The sequence below is a fragment of the Ranitomeya imitator genome, chromosome 2 (assembly GCF_032444005.1).
Source record: "Ranitomeya imitator isolate aRanImi1 chromosome 2, aRanImi1.pri, whole genome shotgun sequence".
Classification (NCBI taxonomy): Eukaryota; Metazoa; Chordata; class Amphibia; order Anura; family Dendrobatidae; genus Ranitomeya; species Ranitomeya imitator.
In genome coordinates, this window is record NC_091283.1 from 381318301 (window position 1) to 381340350 (window position 22050).

Here is a 22050-nt window from a genome sequence, read left to right on the forward strand (position 1 = left end):
CCCGACGAATCACGCTGAGAAAACAAAGCCCCCAGGAGAACAACGAGGTTTAGGCAGAGGAAGGAGAGAGCTCGACCCTCCGGTGATGACCTTAATACTGTGGATTAACTTGGAGCCAAACTGATGGGAACCCTGGACTGGCAAGTTGGTAAGAGACTCTTTGAGGATAAGATCACCTGCCACGCCGTAAGCCAAATGGATTTTCAGAAGACCACAATATTGCAGGATGCTTGAGCAGCACCTGCAGCGGCGTCTGGGGAAGGCGGATACTAAGTAGTTCCCTGCCTGGGTAATTTGGTCCGCGAGGGCGGACTCTGCGACTATAAACTTGATACCCAGGTGGAGGCGAAGGCAGGGCACAATGCAGCGACAGACGCCTGAAAAGGTTGCCCTTCTCAATGACTATTAGTCCGCCGTTGGTATCCTCAAGGGATGCACCCTCTGGGAGAGTGAGGACCGTATGGTGGAAAGTCTGAAAAACAGAGGGACCATCATCGGAGAATTGGTCCAATTAGCAGTGAGCTCAGGAGATATATACAGTACAAACCAAAAGTTTGGACACACCTTCTCATTTAGATTTTTCTGTATTTTCATGACTATGAAAATTGTACATTCACACTGAAGGCATTAAAACTATGAATTAACACGTGGAATTATAAACTTAACAAAAAAGTGTGAAACAACTGATATTATCTACTATATAATTGTCTAAGGGTCACTTCCGTCTTTCTGTCTGTCCTTCTGTCTTTATTTCTGTCTTTCTGTCATGGATATTCATTGGTCGCGGCCTCTGTCTGTCATGGAATCCAAGTCGCTGATTGGTCGTGGCAAAACGCCCACGACCATTGCCACGACCAATCAGCGACGGCCACATTCTGAAGGCAATATGGCCGCTCTTTCCTCCCCGCAGTCAGTGCCCGCTCCATACTCCCCTCCAGTCAGCCCACACACAGGGTTAATGCCAGCGTTACCGGAGCACGGTGTAACGCACTCCGGTTACGCAGCTATTAACCCTGTGTGACCAACTTTTACTATTGATGCTGCGTGTGCAAGATGCTGTGGTAGCCATGCTGGTTCAGTATGCCTTCAATTTTGAATAAATCCCCCACAGTGTCACCAGCAAAGCACCCCCACACCTGCTCCTCCATGCTTCACGGTGGGAACCAGGCATGTAGAGTCCATCCGTTCACCTTTTCTGCGTCGCACAAAGACACGGTGGCTGGAACAAAAGATATCAAATTTGGATTCATCAGACCAAAGCACTGATTTCCCCTGGTCTAATGTCTATTCCTTGTGTTCTGTAGCCCAAACAAGTATCTTCTGCATGTTGCCTGTCTTTAGCAGTGGTTTCCTAGCAGCTACCATGAAGGCCTGCTGCACAAAGTCTCCTCTTAACTGTTGTTGTAGAGATGTGTCTGCTGCTAGAACTCTGTGTGGCATTGACCTGGTCTCTAATCTGAGCTGCTTTTAACCTGCGATTTCTGAGGCTGGTGACTCGGATAAACTTATCCTCAGAAGCAGAGGTGACTCTTGGTCTTCCTTTCCTGGGGCGGTCCTCATGTGAGCCAGTTTCTTTGTAGTGCTTGATGGTGTTTGCAACTGGTCCGACAGCTACTGGTCGACTTGGCAGCTTTCGGGGTATTTGCCCCTCATCAGTGTGGCGTAGGAAACTGGCTATTAGGAGCAGTGCCTAGTAAAAGGACTGTAAAGCTGTCTGTGGATGGATACCATGTTTTGGCATAGGTGGTTTTCATTTTTGGATGCTGCCCTTCCCGTGGTTGTTCCTTCCCGGTGAAAGACCTGGCTATTTATTGCTTGCGTTGAGAAACACGTGATGGTGTCTCCGCGGTGTTGGATGTTTTGATCTCTCCGAGGTCATTCATCCTTATGTTTATAGTCCTTTTACTAGGGGACTGTAACCGCTGCTGCAGCCAACCAGAAGTAATGAATCCCAAGCACCTCTCACTGAGTGGTTAACCGAAGGGAGTCTAGACAGATGTTGCAAAAAAGACTGTGACGTAGGTGAAAGAGGGCATTTCTGACTCATCTTAGTCTAGGACAGAAGAGCGGAACCGATGCAACACTCGACCTTGGCATTTCTGAACCACTGGAAATACGGCGGATATCGACCACAAGTGTCTGGCAGATGACGCATATAAAACCTGGATAGCGGATAGAGTACTGCTGCAATCGAACGCAGGGAACATGAAAGAAAAGTCTTCTGACTCACCTGATACCGTACAGAATACCAGTACCACTGCAGCAGTCAACCCAACGCCAGTGTAATACACTGAAAATAAGACAGTTTCAAAGTACCCTACTGTACCTGGTAGTTGGTATGTCAACAACATGGATAACGGAAAGAGTACTGCTGCGATCGTCTCTCAGTATCCTGCGACTGCTTTAGCACGGAGGGAACCCTGGAGAAGGGTATCAGAGACAGCCAATTCTGTGTTGTGGTCTAGGTCTGGATACCTGACGGCATTAGGCAGAATAACCGTTTCACGTGTAGAAGACCGCACAACGAAGTCTGTCCTGAAGCATATACTGTACAGTCAGTTCTCCAGAAGGCCAAGCTGTAGGCTTGGAATCAGAGGGAGACAAAACTCTCCCTCGGTTGTGCACCTGGGTTAAAACCCTTGGGCCTGTGATTTGTGGTCAGCTTCTTTATCCACTGAGCCACGGCAGACATGCTGGAGAATACAGACCTTTACACAGCTGGAAGATGATCCCCCAATACTGCAATCGTGAAGGGGTAGAAGCAGCTCATCTCTCTGCTTGTAGAGTAACACTAGCATCATGAGAGGGCTGCGTTGAGATGCAGGGAGGGTGCCTGTTGCATGCTCTGCTGAACTCATGTAATAGCAGAATTCACAACAGCAGTGTGATGTAACAGAAATCTCTGAGAGGAGACTGCAAGAGAAAATTCTACAGAGCAAACGGCATACGGCAGAACTTATAAAGGCCCCTCTCACTGTGGAGGGTGCAGAGCTTGGGGAGAACTGCAATACCTGTTGCTGTTGACTGTTCTAGAGCACTCATTATATGAGCTACTGCATTGCTCCAAAGCATTTAATAAACAACTGCACCACTCCATAGTACCTATTACCCCAGTGACTGCCCGGCTGTAGAGCACTCATTATATGAGCGACTGCACTGCTCCAGAGCATTTAATACATTACACTAGTGACTGTACGGCTCCATAGTACTTATTACCCCAGTGACTGCCTGGCTGTAGAGCACTCATATGAGCGGCTGCACTACTCCAGAGTATTCATTGCACTAGTGACTCAGGAGCACTTATTTCACCGGCCCCAATAGGAATGATGGTGACTCTCAGTAATAACTGAGCCTGCAGATAGAGTTGCCCGTCCAAACTGTATCCTGCTGTGCCTGGCTTATACTTTGTACCCCGCTTGTTACCTGGATCAAGCGCTGCCTTCTGGGTCCAGGTGCCGGGAGATGTTCAGCTGCCAGGCTGTAGGGCTGTTAGCGCTGAAGATGTAGGTCCCGCAGGAAGAAGGCCACCGTATGGATCCACAAGCCGGAAAAAGGGGCAACCGCAAGAAGACTGACCGGGTCCGAGAGGGCAACTGTGTGCACTGCAGAGATGCACACAGAAAGAGCCTGCTCTGAAGCCGGACGGGGGCGGAGCCAAGCGCCGGGTCCTGGCAGGAGAAACATGGCACTGGCTCCAAGCAGAGAAATGGAGCAGAGGGGGGAGGCGGATCCGAAAGGAAGAAACAAGCAACGGGCATAAGAGAAGCCCGCCTGAAATGCAGGGAAGAAGGGGGGTGGAGCCAAGCACCAGGTCCGGGTAGGGGAAATGAAGCTGGGGGGGTTTGTCCGGAAGGAAGCAACACGTGATGGGCAGAGAGCGGCGTGGAGCGCCGTAAAAAAACGCCGTAAAAATGTTTAGTGCCCCAAATACCCCCGGATTTAAGAAAAGAACCCCCAATGGCCCATGCTGCTTTTAGGCCCGAGAAAAGCCAGGACCTAGAGTACAAATGTTGACCGCCGGAACACAGGGAGCGGAGTGGAGAGCCCTAAAAGCGCCACAAGGGTACACGTGAATTAAAGGGGATAGACACCTAATGCCCTCTATTAAAACCAGGAATATTTTTTTTTAATCTTCTTATCTTCTTGGTTTATCTTTTTTCTGTACTGGAGGAGAGAAAAAAATACCTCCTTATCCGGGATAGATCGGACGTCCAAAAATTCTTTGGGGCATCCGCGTCTCCTCCAACCGACAGGCTCTGGTGGGCGACTTTGGCAGGACCGACGATCGAATCACCTGAACACGCTTCTGTGTTAGGGGCAGGGGTCCTGCCGAGTAGACGTATGAGGATACGGGGTGGCAGTACACGCCGTACTCATAGTCTCTGTGTGGGAGGACAGTAGTGACTGTTCACACTGTATCCCTCCGTGGTACCTGAAAAGAAACGACGCACACTGAGGTAGATTTGGGGCTAATGAAACAACCGTGTCCACCTCCTACTGATACTAAGCTAAACTGAATATCCTACTTCCTGTCGGTGGGGTGTACACTGCGGAGGAGGAGCTAACTATTTTATTTGCATAGTGTCAGCCTCCTAGTGGCAGCAGTATACACCCATGGTTTCCTGTGTACCCCAATGAAGCAATAGAGAAATGGGGATAATCTGTGACTGCACATACCGTACTTGTAATTTTTTTCCCTCAAACTATGACAGCCCCCATATATGCTCACCATTCTTTCTTATACTCATCCACTACTGTATGTGTAAAAGGTTTTTATAATGCGATGTTAGCACAAAAAACAAGTTTATTATTTTATGCATGCTTGGATAACCCTTTTGTGACAATTTTCTCATTTGTATTTTCGTTTTTCTTACAATTGCAATATTTGGGAGCTTTGTTATTTTTAACCCCTTTATCCCAAGGGTGGGCTGCACGTTAATGACCGGGCCAATTTTTACAATTCTGACCACTGTCCCTTTATGAGGCTATAACTCTGGAACGCTTCAACGTATCCCGGTGATTCTGACATTGTTTTCTCGTGACATATTGCACTTCATGATAGTGGTAACATTTATTTGATATTACTTGCGTTTATTCGTGGAAAAAAAAATGGAAATGTGGCAAAAATTTTGAAAATTTCGCATTTTTCACCTTTGAATTTTCATGCCCTTAAATCACAGAGATATGTTACACAAAATACTTAAGTAACATTTCCCACATGTCTACTTTACATCAGCACAATATTGGGACCAAATTTTTTTTTTGTTAGGGAGTAGTGATGAGCGAGTATACTTGGGTGGTCTCTGAGTATTTGTTAGTGTTCGGAGATTCAGTTTTCATTGCTGCAGCTGAATGATTTAGGCTGTAAAACGCGAAAGAAAGGCATACATTATGCATCCCATCATTTAGAATGCATTCCGCAATTTTTGTGTACATGATGCGTTTTTTTTCCGGGAAAAAAAACTCATTGCGGTAAAAAACGCAGCATGTTCATTAATTTTGCGGATTTCCCATTATATTATTGCATTGGGAACCTCCGGTAAAATCTGAAAAAAAAAAAACGCACAAAAACCACGAGAAAAACGAATGCACATTTCTTGCAGAAAATGTCCAGTTTTGCTCAGGAAATTTCTGCAAGAAATCCTGAACGTGTGCACATAGCCTTACAGCTACTACCCAGCCTGAGTACACGTGGGATTTGTCTGGTTGCTAAGGAATCCCCACATGTGTTCAAGCTGTCTATTAGCCGCAAATCATGCTGCTGAGGCGATGAAAACTTAATCTCCGAGCAGTTACAGATACTCGACCGGAAAACCCGAGCAACGAGTACACTCGCTCATCACTATTAGGGAGTTGTAAGGGTTAAAAGTTGACCAGCGATTTCTCATTTTTACAACACCATTTTATTTTTAGGGACCACATCACATTTGAAGTCACTTTGAGGGGTCTATATGATAGAAAATACCAAAAAATGACACCATTCTAAAAACTGCACCCCTCAAGGTGCTCAACACCACATTTAAGAAGTTTATTAACCCTTCAGGTGCTCCACAGGAATTTTTGGAATGTTTAAAAAAAATGAAATTTAACTTTTTTTTCACAAAAAAATTACTTCAGATCCAATTTGTTTTATTTTACCAAGGGTAACAGGAGTATTGGACCCCAAAAGTTGTCCAATTTGTCCTGAGTACGCCGATACCCCATATGTGGGGGTAAACCACTGTTTGGGTGCATGGTAGAGCTCGGAAGGGAAGGAGCGCCATTTGACTTTTCAATGTAAAATTGACTGGAATTGAGATAGGACGCCATGTCGCGTTTGGAGAGCCCCTGATCTGCCTAAATAGTGGAAAGTCTTAGTTACTCACCGATTAACGATGTTTTTCGGAGTCCATGACAGCACCACCGAGAGAGGGGATCTGCCCTTCAGGAACAGCAAACCTACAGATACATAAGGGCAGCACCTCTCCCACGCATCAGTTGGTTTACAGAGCACAAGAGGACCACCAAGGTTAACAGCACAATTTATATACAACGATACTACTGCTAACTATTCACCATGAGTGGACTATATATAAAAAAGGAAGAGGTGTACACCTAGAACTTAAGAAGACGGGAGGGTATGTACAGGTGCTGTCATGAACTCCGAAAAACACCGTTAACTGGTGAGTAACTAAGACTTTATCGGTCGTCCATGACAGCACCACAGAGAGAATTACAGAGAGTAAACTGATTAGGGAGGGACTACGGCTTGCAGCACCCTTACAACACCAAAAGAGAAGTCCGAGGAAGCACCCGTGTTTAATCTATAATGGTTATAGAATGTGTTTGGAGAAGACCAAGTAGCAGCCTTACATATTTGGTCGATTGACACCTCTAACCTCTCTACCCATGAGGTAGCCATAGCTCTAGTGGAATGCGCTCTCAGACCTTTAGGCGCCGGCTTGCCCTTTGAGACGTATGCTAGCGAAATAGCCTCCCTGATCCACCTAGCTAGCGTAGATTTTGATGCTCTATGACCTTTCCTACTATCCTGATAGGACACAAATAAGGCGTTATCTATCCTCCAAGGATCAGTCACTGCTAGATACTCTAGGATACATCTTCTTACGTATAAAGTGTGTAGTTTCCTTTCTTTATCATTAGTAGGATTAGGGAGGAAAGATGGAAGAACTATCTCCTGTGTTCTATGAATCTGGACACTACTTTAGGAAGATATGCTGGATCAGGGGAAAGTATCACTCTATCATCCCTAAGCTGCATGTAAGGGGAAGCTTGGATAACGCCTGGATGTCGCCTACCCTACGAGCTGACGTTAGGGCCACCAGGAAAGCTACTTTAAGAGACAGGTTTTTAATAGAGGCTGAAAAAATTGTCTCGAATGGGGCTTCTGTCATGGCCGAGAGGACTAAGTTTAAGTCTCACGGCATGACCCTATTCTTCACCTTTGGTCTAGACCGTTTTGTCGCCTTGATGAATCTGCTGATCCAGTAATTTTCAGAAATGTTGCAGCTAAAGAGGGCCCCTAAGGCAAACACCTGTACTTTAAGAGTATTTGGGGATAACCCCATATCCAACCCCTTTTGCAAGAACTCCAAAATCTGGTCTATTGGTGTTGATTGACCAGCTATTATCCACAAATTTTTGTGGTGATTATTTTTCTGCTCTTCAGCAGAGTGTTAATCATGCCCGGAGAGAAACCTCTATCTCTTAACAGCGACCGCTCAAAATCCACGCCGTCAGACGAAGGCCAACTGCCCGAGGATGGTAGACTGGGCCCTGGGATAGGAGATCTGGGATGTCTGAGGCATGAAAACCACGTCCTTCTGGGCCAGAAGGGGGCAATTACTATAACTCTGGCCTTGTCCTTCCTGATTTTCCTCACCACTAGAGGAAGTAGAGACAGGGGAGGAAAGGCATAAGCTAGCCTGAAGTTCCAGTCTGTGAGGAGGGCGTCTACCCACAGAGGATTTTCTCTGAGGTTCAGAGAGCAGAATTGTCTCACTTTCCTGTTTTCCTTTGTGGCGAAAAGATCTACCTCCGGTTGACCTCACCTTTCCACAATGAGTTTGAAGATGGAGTCGTTTAGGGACCATTCTCCCTGCCTCAAGGTGTTGCGGCTTAAGTAATCCGCCATAGTATTTTCTATTCCTCTTATACGAAGAGCTGTCAATGAGAGAAAGTGTTGTTCTGCTAGCTGGAACAGACGATCTGCCACGTTCATCAGGGATTTGGAACGGGTTCCGCCTTGATGATTGCTATATGCCACGATGAGCCGATTGTCGGAGAATATCAACACGTGGTGGCCCTGTAGATAGACAAGGAGTTTTTTTAACTGCCTGCTCCACCGCCATTAACTCCTTCAGGTTAGAGGACATTTCCGTCTGAAGCTGGTCCGAAAGTCCCTGGATTATAATTTCACCCATGTGAGCCCCCAACCAGAAGGGTTAACGTCTGTGGTGATTATACGGGTTACGTTATATTCCCAGGGGACCACAGTGGACAGGTTATTGCGGTCTAGCCACCATTTGAGGGATACAATAGTGTTTTGGGACAAGGTCAGCTGGCTTTCTAGGTGACCCCCCCCCAATTTTTTGCTGTAATAAAACCTCACCCTGAAGTATTCTTGTATGATACTGGGCCCATAGGACCGCTGGAATGCAGGACGAGAGAGAGCCTAACAGAGACATCGCTTTCCTAAGGGACATGGTGGTGTTTTTGGAGGCGTTAGGCACCTGAAGGTGCAGGTGATCTATTTTTTCGTGAGGTAAACGGCATTCCTGATCCTGGGAATCCAAGGTCAGGCCTAAAAATCGCTGTACTTTCATGGGCTGTAACCGGGACTTTTTGACATTTAGTAACCATCCCAGTTGCTCCGGGGCAGACATTACTTTTTGTAATTGCTCTAATCAGGGATCCGCTGTTTACCCATGACAAGGAGATCATCAAGGTAGGGGATTACCAGAATGTCAGACTCATGTAGGTGGGCCATGACCTCAGCCATGACCTTAGTAAATACCCGGAGGGCGACCGATACACCAAAAGGGAGGACCCTATAGTGGAAATGTCTGACCACCCCCTCTAAATGAACCGCTACCCTCAGGAATCATTGGTGGCCTGCATAAATGGGGATATGGTAATAGGCGTCCTTTAAATCCAAAACCACCATGAAGCAGTTTTTAAACAGTAATTTTATTGCGGTATTAACAGTCTCCATTTTAAACGGTTGTATGGTCAGAAAATTGTTAAGAGCCCTAAAGTTGATAATAGTTCTGAAGGAGCCGTCTGGTTTACGTTATTAGGAATAGAGGAGAGTAGAATTCTCTACCCATTTCTCCTTCCGGAACCTCTGATGGGACCTTCTTACTGAGCAGGTCGTGAATTTCCGTTTCCAGGGCCACCTGTTCTGCTGGAGAGGACCTGAGTGGGGGAACTCTGCAGAAATTATGAGGGATAGAGGAGAACTCTAACCATAGACCCGTAGCTATTATTCCCAAAATCAAATTGCTACTGGAAATTTTGGACCAGGCTGGGTAGAAGGCAGATAGCCTACCTCCCACCGGGGTGACTAGTCATTGGAGTGGCTTTTTGATCTCACGTGATGGTTCCCGACGTCCCCCACCTCCAAACATGAATCCAGTACCTTTTTTCTTTTTATTGTCCCATCTGCCTTGGTCCCTGGCCGGCCTTCTGTGAAAGAACCTTTTCCCTGTGAAAGGACGCCTAGAAGAAGTGGTCGGTAGACTGGGAAATTTCTTTTTCTCGTCTCCGGCCTTCTCCAGCAGTTTGTCTAGAACCGGACCGAACAGGTATTCTCCTTCATACGGAATAGAGCAAAGACGGGATCTGGCCTGAATGTTGCCGGTCCAACACTTCAGCCATAGGGCCCTGCGTGAAGCATTTGATAACCCTGCAGCCCTAGCTGCCATCCTTGAAGAATCTGCAGATGCGTCGGTGAGAAAAGCAGCGGCATTCTGGATTGTCGGCAGGGATTTTAACATGGATTCCCTAGAGGCTCCATCTTCTAGCTTAGATTTTAGTTGGTCCAGCCAGACCATCATCAATCTGGCTGCGCATGTCGCAGCTACTGCAGGTCTTAGAGCACCAGCCGACATCTCCCAAGTCCCTTTAAGAAACGAATCTGCCTTCTTATCAAGAGAATCTTTTAAAGAAGCCATGTCATTGAAGGGAATAGAGGATTTTTTAGAAGCCTTAGCTACCGCTGCGTCTAATTTTGGCGCCTTATCCCACGTGCTCACCAAGGGGTCGTCTAAGGGATATCTCCGTTTAAAGGCCGGTGGTAGGGAGCCCTTTTTTTTCTGGCTTTTTCCACTCTCTTTTGATAAGGTTCTGAACTTTGTCATTAAGTGGAAATGATTTACGCTTTCTCGGGTCTAGACCGCCAAACATTAGGTCTTGCGCCGAAAGTTCTGTTTTTTCGTCAGCCACCCCCATGGTGGATCTGACTGATTTAATCAGCCTGTCCATCTGGTCTAGCGGGAAGCAAAATCGATTAGCATCCTCCTCTGAAGAGGATGCAGAGGAGACGGAGGCTTCCGAACCACATTCATTCCTAGGGGCAGTAGACGAATCTGAATCTGAAACGCTAGGTTCCCTTCTCCTCTTGGAAGGCTCCACTTAGGACAAGGATTTTAGCGAATCTTTTACTTCTCTCCTGATGATTTCTCTAAGATTTGAAGTAAAATAGGGAGACTCTTCCGCCACCTATGGGAGCGGAAAGAATCCTATGTAATTTAACTAGTACTACCACTATAAAATGTACATATATATTTTCTTTTATTCCTACCGTCTGTCGCACACACGAATTACATAGTTTTTTTAGGGTAGGCGTCTTGCAAAGGGCAACCACATAGTGCACACTCCTTATTCTTTACTTTACCAGCGCATTTGTTTCCCCTAAGGAAAAAAAATAGGAAAAGACTGCATTAGGGCACGTTCACGAAGGTCTCTTACCCAGGCAGCAGCGGTATGTATCGGATTACTGGAGGAGCGAACCGGATCCTTCAGTCTAGATGAAGTCCTGCGACTGGGCTGATCACTGAGTCCGCGGGTCATCGGCTGGTGGTTTGCATGGGACCTCTCCGAGGTTCTGTCCTGCTCCTGCTCCAGCACACCGAAAGGAGCTTCTGGCTCATCCATTGCTGCAAATGGGCTCACAAGCAGCTCTGCAGTCTTCTGTGCTACTTTAAATAGGCCTTGCCCCGGATCTGGAGTGTTAGCAGGGGCATGGCCAGGGGTTCCGCCCCCTCCCCGTGCAGATCACCGCCAGTCCCCTCATAGCTCCCCACCGTCCTCCCCCACACCGCCGCCATCGCTGCACGTGGCAGCAGCATAGCGGCGTCTGCAGCAGAAGCCGGCGTCTGACTTCCGGTCCTGGCCCCGCCCCCTGCCACGTCACTTCCGGCGCCGGAAAGAGCGCACAGGGACCCCGCACACCACCACGCACCCTGGACAGGATGACCGACGGGACACAGGCGCTGCTGAGGCACCGGGAAACTGGACGGACCCGGGGGGGGGGGGGGGAAATACCTCCGTCGCTGGCACCCGGAGACGGACATCCTCCGGACTCTGCTCCACCTGCTCTGCTCACTGCCGTGGAGCTCTACCCGGACCCATGGTGGCGCTTCCAGGGACCCGCACTGACCGACGTAGGGGGCCCCCTCGCTACCTGAGTCGGACGGCCGGCCTGGGTATCCAGATGAAGTACAGATATCTGTATGGCATCCTGTCCTACAGGAACAGGAAACCAACTGATGCGTGGGAGAGGTGCCGCCCTTATGTATCTGTAGGTTTCCTGTTCCTGAAGGGCGGATCCCCTCTCTCTGTGGTGCTGTCACGGACGACCGATAAACCCCCCACAAATGACAACATTCTGGAAAGTTAACCCCCTAAGGAACTTATCTAGATGTGTGGTGAGCACTTTGAATCCCCAAGTGCTTCACAGAAGTTTATAATGTAGAGCCGTAAAAATAAAAAATCATATTTTTTTTTCACAAAAATGATATTTTGGTCCCCAATTTTGTATTTTCCCAAGGGTATCTGGAGAAATTGGACCCCAAAAGTTGTTGGGCAATTTGTCCTGAGTACACCGATACCCCATATGTGGGAGAAAACTACTGTTTGGGCACACGACGGGATTCGGAACGGAAGAAGTGACGTTTTGGAATGCAGACTTTGATGGAATGGTCTGCGGGCGTCACGTTGCTTTTGCAGAGCCCCTATGTACCTAAACAGTAGAAACCCCCCAAAAGTGACCCCATATTGGAAACTAGACCCCCTAAGGAACTTATCTAGATGTGTTGTGAGAACTTTGAACACCAAAGTGTTTCACTAAAGTTTATAACGCAGAGCCGTGAAAATAAAAAATCTTTTTTTCTTCACAAAAATGACTTTTTAGCCACCCAATTTTTATTTTCCCAAGGGTAACCCAAGGGTAACAGGAGAAATCGGACTGCAAAGTTGTTGTGCAATTTGTCCTGAGTACTCTGATACCCCATATGTGGGGGTATACCACTGTTTGGGTGCACGGCAAAGCTCGGAAGGAAGGAGCACGGTTTTACTTTTTCAACGCAAAATTGGATGGAATTTAGATCAGACGTTATGCCCCTGATGTGCCTAAACAGTGAAAACCCCCCAATTCTAACTCCAACCCTAACCCCAACACACCCCCTAACCTTAATCCCTACCCTAACCACACCCCTAACCCCACCACACCCCTTAACCCTACCCTAACCACACCCCTAAACCCAACACACCCCTAACCCCAACCCTAACCATAACCCTAACCACACCCCTAACCCGAACACACCCCTAACCCTAATCCCAACCCCAACACACCCCTAACCCCAACACACCCCTAACCCTAATCCCAACCCTAACCATATCCCTAACCACACCCCTAACCCTACACACCCCTAACCCAACCGTAAACGTAATCCAAACCCTAACCCCAGCTCTAGCCCCAACCCTAACCCTAACTTTAGCCCCAACCCTAACCCTAATGGGAGAATGGAAAGAAATACATTTTTTTATTTTATTATTTTTCCCTAACTAAGGGGGTGATAAAGGGGGGTTTGATTTACTATTTATAGCAGGTTTTTGCGTGGCAGCTGTCACACACTAAAAGACGCTTTTTATTGCAAAAAATAGTTTTTGCGTCATCACATTTTGAGAGCTATAATTTTTCCATATTTTGGTCATGTGAGGTCTTGTTTATTGCGGGACGAGTTGACGTTTTTACTGGTACTATTTTCGGGCACATGACATTTTTTGATCGCTTTTTATTCCGATTTTGTTAGGCAGAATGAACAAAAACCAGCAATTCATGAATTTCTTTTGAGGGGGAGGGGGATGCGTTTATACCGTTCCGCATTTGGTAAAATTGATAAAGCAGTTTTATTCTTCGGGTCAGTACGATTACAGCGATGCCTCATTTATATAATTTTTTTATGTTTTGGCGCTTTTATACAATAAAAACTATTAAAAAAATAATTATATTTGCATCGCTTTATTCTGAGGGCTATAAATTTTTTATTTTTTTGTTGATGATGCTGTATGGGGGGCTCAATTTTTTGCGGGACAAGATGATGTTTTCAGCGGTACCATTTTTATTTAGATCCGTCTTTTTGATCGCGTGTTATTCCACTTTTTGTTCAGTGGTATGATGTTAAAGCATTGTTTTCTGCCTCTTTTTTTTACGGTGTTCTCTAAAGGGGTTAACTAGGGGGACAGTTTTATAGGTTGGGTCGATACTAAATAAAACGCGGCGATACTAAATATGTGTAATTTTATGGTTTGTTTTTTACTTACATAAAGAAATGTATTTATTTGAACAATATTTATTTTTTTCTTTATTTAGGAATTTCTTTAAAAATATTTTTACACAGCGTAATTTTTTTTTACTTTGTTCCAGGATGGAACATTACTATATAAAGACAGATCGCTGATCTGACTCTTTGCAGAGAAACTGTGTCAGATCAGCGATCTGGAAGGCAGTGCAGGAGGCTTGCCGTCGCCTGCTTTAAGCAGGCACCGGGAAGCCACCTCCCTGCAGGACCTGGAAGGACCCCGCGGCCATCTTGGATCCGGGGGCCTGCAGGGAGGAGACCCTCGGAACAACGCAATCACATTGCGTTGTTTGAGGGTCTCAGGGAAGCATGCAGGGAGCACCCTCGCTGCGAGATGCTTCCCTATGCCACTGGAACACTGCGATCTTGTTTAATTGCAGTATTCCGGGGGTTAAAATGTCGGGAGCGGTCCAGGACCGCTCCTGGCACATAGTGCCGGATGTCAGCTGTGATAATCAGCTGACACCCGACCACGATCGGCCGCGCTCCCCCCGTGAGCACGGCTGACTGCATATGACATACTATCCAGTCAATGGTCATACGAGCCCAGGGCACCTCGACGGGATAGTACATCTAATATCAGAAAGGGGTTAAAGGGCGATTTCTAATTTTGAATGACACCATTAATTTAAACAATACAACAAACTGAAAACAGTTAATATAATTCAAATTGTGTTAAAATTGCGAAAAAAATTGAATTCCACCATTGATTTTGAGAGTTAATTGTGCTGAAGAAAATTAACCAACAACATTAATTTTCATGGCCAAACGATTACAACTTTTAAAGTTTTTTTTATATTTAAGAAATTTAAAACAAAATCTGAAAAATTGGGGAAAAAATAGGTCATGTTTCACTTTTCTGTGACTCTTAACTTATTTATTTTCTTTCGCTAGAGCTATAGGAACTGACATTAATTTATACCATTTTAGAGAATATTTAATGTTTTGATAGTTTTCTACCATTTTTTTCAGGAGTTGCAGCAAATTTTGTTTGCCATTTAGGGGACTTGAACCTACGGTCACCTGATGTAGAGAAAATGAAGGTCTACTAAAAAGCCCTTTTTTTTTTTTGTTTGGAACCCCCCCCCCCCTTCCATTTTAATCTGACACTTTAAAGCCTTACTTCATATGTATCAATTTTTTTGTATTTGTACCAATCAAATCACACAGTAAAATTCTGTGTAAGAATCCCTAAGAAACGTTCAATACATAATGGCGGCACCAGCCAGTGACTGAGCAGTCTGTGACTTCTCTTCATTTAGTGGTCACCACTCACCTGAATTGCTGTCTGCAGATATCTCAACTTTTAGCCACTCATCACTCCTCCCATATGTCCCTGCAGTATTAATAAAGGTCAGATCTTCAGCCTGAAACAAATATTGCAAAAGACACAGACAGATGGAAAAGTTGCATGAAATGATTTTGAAGAACAGAAAAAAGAAAAAATCATAAATTAACATGACAACCACAATGACAGCAGTAGATATCCCACAGCTGCAGGTCTCCTGAATAAATCCAACCTGTTGGCTCCTAACTCTAATCAGCAGTCTAATGCCTATGATCAGCTTTATCTGGTCACCTCCACCAAGTACAAAAACATACAATGAATAGCCAGATTATTAGGAGACACCCATTTAGTAGCACTTTGGACCTCTTTTGGCTTTCAGAATTCCAGAAATTTGTTAGGTCATAAGTTCCAGTAAATGTTTATCGTTCAGCAGGGGACAGGAAAGAACCTGTACACACCTGATTTCTGTTTGGAAGTGAAGGTCAGTCTTTTGATATTTCCATACATACAGATGCTTCTCACAAAATTAGAATATCATCAAAAAGTTAATTTTAGTTCTTCAATACAAAAAGTGAAACTCATTTTATATAGAGTTATTACAAACAGAGTGATTTCAAGTGTTTATTTCTGTTAATGTTGATGATTATGGCTTAGGCTACAAATAGTGAAAAAACTGATAGAGAGAGAGAGAGAGAGATGAAAACGGATGAAACGTCTGGCCATGAGGCGCAATCCGGCACGAATACAACTCTATGAGAAAAAAACGGATCCGGCGAAAAAAAAAAAACGATCTTTTTTTTTTCAAAAATTGCCAGATTGTGCCTGAAACAAAAAGCCTGATGTGTGAAAGTAAATTAGAGTAATTAACAAAAAACACCTTCAAAGGCTTCCTAAGTGTTTAAAAAGTTACCTGCTCTGTGTTTTGGAGAAGTTCCCGGTTTTGGTATGAAAACACTGATCAAAAATACTGATGTGTGAATAAAGTCTTAGACTGTTTCAGTAGGCTCCACAATCATGGGGAAGACTGCTGACTTGACAGATGTCCAGAAGGCAGTCATTGACACACTCCTCTAGGAGGGCAAGCCTCAAAAGGTCATTGCTAAAGAAGCTGACTGTTCACAGAGTACTGTATCCAAGCATATTAACCCCTATCCAATGTTGGGCGTAATAATACGCCAACGTCGGAATCCCTCCCTTTCGTGTGGGCTCCGGCGCTGTGCCCACATCTTTCCTGGCACAAGTCATCTGTTTTAAATCGCAAATGACCCGCGGCTTTTAACCAATCTCTGACAGCAGCATTTAACTCAATTTTACCGGAAATGTGCCTGAAATCCCGCCAGTCGGTAACAACGTCACGTGATCGCGGGTAACCGATGGGTTAGCATGACAACCAGAGGTCTCCAGCAGACCTCTATGGTTGTTATAGATTGCTATGAGAGCTTCCCGGTAGTCGGTGCTCATAGCAAGTGAGCATTTCTGCTACACACAGGCGATCTGATCATCGCCTGTGTGTAGCAGAGCCGATCAGACAACTGCAGATTCTAGTCTCCCACAGAGACTATTGAAGCATGCAAAAAGAAAAAAAATGTTTTAAATATTAAATTTAAAAGATATAAAAGTTCAAATCACACTCCTTTCGCCCCATTCAAAATAAGAAAATAAAAAAAAAATCCTGGATTACTTACCGGTAATGCTCTTTTATAGAGCCCACGACAGCACCCACTAGAGAGAGGGGATCCACCCCTAGGAACAGGAAACCTACAGAGAGATAAAAGGGGCGGTCCCCCCTTGCTCCTCAGTTGTATTACAGAGAATAGGAGGAACTGTGTTGTGAATTCTGTGGCAGAGCTCCCTCCTGTGGTCACAAGTGGTACTTCGGCTGGTTCTCTCTGTGAGCTTCCGTTGGTGGAGGAAAGTGGTACTGCGGCTTCTGAGTTTCCTTCCTCAGGTGATGTGGTGAAGTCGTTAGGTGCTGCTCTATTTAACTCCACCTAGTGCTTTGATCCTGGCCTCCAGTCAATGTTCTAGTGTTGGACCTGTTTCCTCCTGGATCGTTCCTGTGGCCTGCTGCTCTGCATAGCTAGGTTCCTCTTTGCTATTTGTTTGCTGTTTTTTTCTGTCCAGCTTGTCAGTTTGTTTTTTTTCTGCTTGCTGGAAGCTCTGGGACGCAGAGGGTGTACTTCCGTGCCGTTAGTTCGGTACGGAGGGTCTTTTTGCCCCCTTTGCATGGTTTTTGTAGGGTTTTGTGTTGACCGCAAGGTTACCTTTCCTGTCCTCGCTCTGTTCAGAAGGTTGGGCCTCACTTTGCTAAATCTATTTAATCTCTACGTTTGTCTTTTCGTCTTGACTCACAGTCATTGTGTGTGGGGGCTGCCTTTTCCTTTGGGGTATTTCTCTGAGGCAAGGTAAGCTTGTTTTCTGTCTTCAGGCTGGCTAGTTTCTCAGGCCGTGCCGAGTTGCATAGGGAGCGTTAGGCGCAATCCACGGCTGCCTTTAGTGTGGTTTGAGAGGATTAGGGATTGCGGTCAACAGAGTTCCCACGTCTCAGAGCTCGTTCTTGTTTTTTGGGTTATTGCCAGGTTACTGTATGTGCGCTGACCTCTATGTCCATTGTGGTACTGAATTACCTTTCATAACAGTACTGGACGCCCAAAGTACTAATGATTCCCAATAGAGGGAAAAAAGAAGTTCTGAGACCATTTTTTTTTCTTTGCACTGTGTTTTGCCTTTTTTTTCCCCTAGACATTTGGGTGGTTCAGGACACAGGTGTAGCAATGGACATTAAAGGTCTGTCTTCATGTGTGGATCAGCTCACGGCAAGAGTACAAACTATTCAAGACTTTGTGGTTCAGAATTCTATGTTAGAACCGAGAATTCCTATTCCTGATTTGTTTTTTGGAGATAGAACTAAATTTCTGAGTTTCAAAAATAATTGTAAACTATTTCTGGCTTTGAAACCTTGCTCCTCTGGTGACCCAGTTCAACAAGTTAGGATCGTTATTTCTTTTTTGCGTGGCGACCATCAGGACTGGGCATTTTCTCTTGCGTCAGGAGATCCTGCATTAAGTAATATCGATGCATTTTTCCTGGCGCTCGGATTGCTGTACGATGAGCCTAATTCTGTGGATCAGGCAGAGAAGAATTTGCTGGCTCTGTGTCAGGGTCAGGATGAAATAGAGGTATATTGTCAGAAATTTAGAAAGTGGTCCGTACTCACTCAGTGGAATGAAGGTGCGCTCGCAGCTATTTTCAGAAAAGGTCTCTCTGAAGCCCTTAAGGATGTCATGGTGGGATTTCCTATGCCTGCTGGTCTGAATGAGTCTATTTCTTTGGCCATTCAGATCGGTCGACGCTTGAGCGAGCGTAAATCTGTGCACCATTTGGCGGTATTACCTGAGCTTAAACCTGAGCCTATGCAGTGCGATAGGACTTTGACCAGAGTTGAACGGCAAGAACACAGACGTCTGAATGGGCTGTGTTTCTACTTTGGTGATTCCACTCATGCTATCTCTGATTGTCCTAAGCGCACTAAGCGGTTCGCTAGGTCTGACACCATTGGTACGGTACAGTCAAAATTTCTTCTGTCTGTTACCTTGATCTGCTCTTTGTCATCGTATTCTGTCATGGCATTTGTGGACTCAGGCGCTGCTCTGAATTTGATGGACTTGGAGTATGCTAGGCGTTGTGGGTTTTTCTTGGAGCCCTTGCAGTGTCCTATTCCATTGAGAGGAATTGATGCTACGCCTTTGGCCAAGAATAAGCCTCAGTACTGGACCCAGCTGACCATGTGCATGGCTCCTGCACATCAGGAGGTTATTCGCTTTCTGGTGTTGCATAATCTGCATGATGTGGTCGTGTTGGGGTTGCCATGGCTACAAGTCCATAATCCAGTATTAGATTGGAAATCCATGTCTGTGTCCAGCTGGGGTTGTCAAGGGGTACATGGTGATGTCCCATTTCTGACTATTTCGTCATCCACCCCTTCTGAGGTTCCTGAGTTCTTGTCTGATTACCGGGATTTATTTGATGAGCCCAAGTCCGATACCCTACCTCCGCATAGGGATTGTGATTGTGCTATCGATTTGATTCCTGGTAGTAAGTTCCCAAAAGGTCGACTGTTTAATTTATCTGTGCCTGAGCACGCCGCTATGCGGAGTTATGTGAAGGAGTCTTTGGAGAAGGGGCATATTCGCCCGTCATCGTCACCATTAGGAGCAGGATTCTTTTTTGTAGCCAAGAAGGATGGTTCGCTGAGACCTTGTATAGATTACCGCCTTCTAAATAAGATCACGGTTAAATTTCAGTACCCCTTGCCATTGTTATCTGATTTGTTTGCTCGGATTAAGGGGGCTAGTTGGTTCACCAAGATAGATCTTCGTGGTGCGTATAATCTTGTGCGTATTAAGCGAGGCAATGAGTGGAAAACTGCATTTAATACGCCCGAGGGCCATTTTGAGTATCTAGTAATGCCATTCGGACTTGCCAATGCTCCATCAGTGTTTCAGTCCTTTATGCATGACATCTTCCGAGAGTACCTGGATAAATTCCTGATTGTGTACTTAGATGACATTTTGATCTTCTCGGATGATTGGGAGTCTCATGTGAAGCAGGTCAGAACGATGTTTCAGGTCCTGCGTGCTAATTCTTTGTTTGTGAAGGGATCAAAGTGTCTCTTTGGTGTTCAGAAGGTTTCATTTTTGGGGTTCATCTTTTCCCCTTCTACTATCGAGATGGACCCTGTTAAGGTCCAAGCCATCCATGATTGGACTCAGCTGACATCTCTGAAAAGTCTGCAAAAGTTCCTGGGCTTTGCTAATTTTTATCGTCGCTTCATCTGCAATTTTTCTAGTATTGCTAAACCATTGACCGATTTGACCAAGAAGGGTGCTGATTTGGTCAATTGGTCTTCTGCTGCGGTGGAAGCTTTTCAAGAGTTGAAGCGTCGTTTTTCTTCTGCCCCTGTGTTGTGTCAACCAGATGTTTTGCTTCCGTTCCAGGTCGAGGTTGATGCTTCTGAGATTGGAGCAGGGGCTGTTTTGTCGCAGAGAAGTTCTGATTGCTCGGTGATGAAACCATGGGCCTTCTTTTCAAGGAAGTTTTCGCCTGCTGAGCGAAATTATGATGTGGGCAATCGAGAGTTGCTGGCCATGAAGTGGGCATTCGAGGAGTGGCGTCATTGGCTTGAAGGAGCTAAGCATCGCGTGGTGGTCTTGACTGATCACAAGAATTTAACTTATCTCGAGTCTGCCAAACGGTTGAATCCTAGACAAGCTCGTTGGTCGTTGTTTTTTGCCCGTTTTGACTTTGTGATTTCATACCTTCCGGGCTCTAAAAATGTGAAGGCGGATGCTCTGTCTAGGAGTTTTGTGCCCGACTCTCCGGGTGTATCTGAGCCGGCGGCTATCCTCAAAGAGGGAGTAATTGTGTCTGCCATCTCCCCTGATTTGCGGCGGGTGCTGCAAAAATTTCAGGCTAATAAACCTGATCGTTGCCCAGCGGAGAAACTGTTTGTCCCTGATAGGTGGACGAATAAAGTTATCTCTGAGGTTCATTGTTCGGTGTTGGCTGGCCATCCTGGAATCTTTGGTACCAGAGAGTTAGTGGCTAGATCCTTTTGGTGGCCATCTCTGTCGCGGGATGTGCGTACTTTTGTGCAGTCCTGTGGGATTTGTGCTCGGGCTAAGCCCTGCTGTTCTCGTGCCAGTGGGTTGCTTTTGCCCTTGCCGGTCCCGAAGAGGCCTTGGACACATATCTCTATGGATTTTATTTCAGATCTTCCCGTCTCTCAAAAGATGTCAGTCATTTGGGTGGTCTGTGATCGCTTCTCTAAGATGGTCCATTTGGTACCCTTGTCTAAATTGCCTTCCTCCTCTGATTTGGTGCCATTGTTTTTCCAGCATGTGGTTCGTTTACATGGCATTCCAGAGAATATCGTTTCTGACAGAGGTTCCCAGTTTGTTTCGAGGTTTTGGCGAGCCTTTTGTGGTAGGATGGGCATTGACTTGTCTTTTTCCTCGGCTTTCCATCCTCAGACTAATGGCCAGACCGAACGAACCAATCAGACCTTGGAAACATATCTGAGATGCTTTGTTTCTGCTGATCAGGATGACTGGGTGTCCTTTTTGCCTTTGGCTGAGTTCGCCCTTAATAATCGGGCCAGCTCGGCTACCTTGGTTTCACCGTTTTTCTGCAACTCTGGGTTCCATCCTCGTTTCTCTTCAGGGCAGGTTGAGTCTTCGGACTGTCCTGGTGTGGATACTGTGGTGGACAGGTTGCAGCAGATTTGGACTCATGTAGTGGACAATTTGACTTTGTCCCAGGAGAAGGCTCAACGTTTCGCTAATCGCAGACGCTGTGTGGGTCCCCGACTTCGGGTTGGGGACTTGGTTTGGTTATCTTCTCGTCATATTCCTATGAAGGTTTCCTCTCCTAAGTTTAAACCTCGTTTTATTGGTCCGTATAGGATTTCTGAGGTTCTTAATCCTGTGTCTTTTCGTCTGACCCTTCCAGATTCTTTTTCCATACATAACGTATTCCATAGGTCATTGTTGCGGAGATACGTGGCACCTATGGTTCCATCTGTTGATCCTCCTGCCCCGGTTTTGGTGGAGGGGGAGTTGGAGTATATTGTGGAGAAGATTTTGGATTCTCGTGTTTCAAGGCGGAAACTCCAGTATCTGGTTAAGTGGAAGGGTTATGCTCAGGAAGATAATTCCTGGGTCTTTGTCTCTAGTGTTGGACCTGTTTCCTCCTGGATCGTTCCTGTGGCCTGCTGCTCTGCATAGCTAAGTTCCTCTTTGCTATTTGTTTGCTGTTTTTTTCTGTCCAGCTTGTCAGTTTGTTTTTTCTGCTTGCTGGAAGCTCTGGGACGCAGAGGGTGTACCTCCGTGCCGTTAG

General features: G+C 45.8%; 2 protein-coding genes across 2 annotated transcripts in view; both read right to left on the reverse strand.

Annotated features, from left to right (window-relative positions):
• The window catches only part of LOC138666632 (zinc finger protein 665-like), a 128604-nt gene that overhangs the window by 43433 nt on the left and 63121 nt on the right, over nt 1–22050 (reverse strand). The window lies entirely within an intron of this gene.
• LOC138664049 (oocyte zinc finger protein XlCOF8.4-like) overlaps nt 1–22050 on the reverse strand; it is a 47163-nt gene that overhangs the window by 6901 nt on the left and 18212 nt on the right. Inside the window, exon 6 of the mRNA XM_069750463.1 lies at nt 15142–15232. Within this exon, the coding sequence (XP_069606564.1) occupies nt 15142–15232 (91 nt within the window). The remainder of the gene's footprint in view (nt 1–15141; nt 15233–22050) is intronic.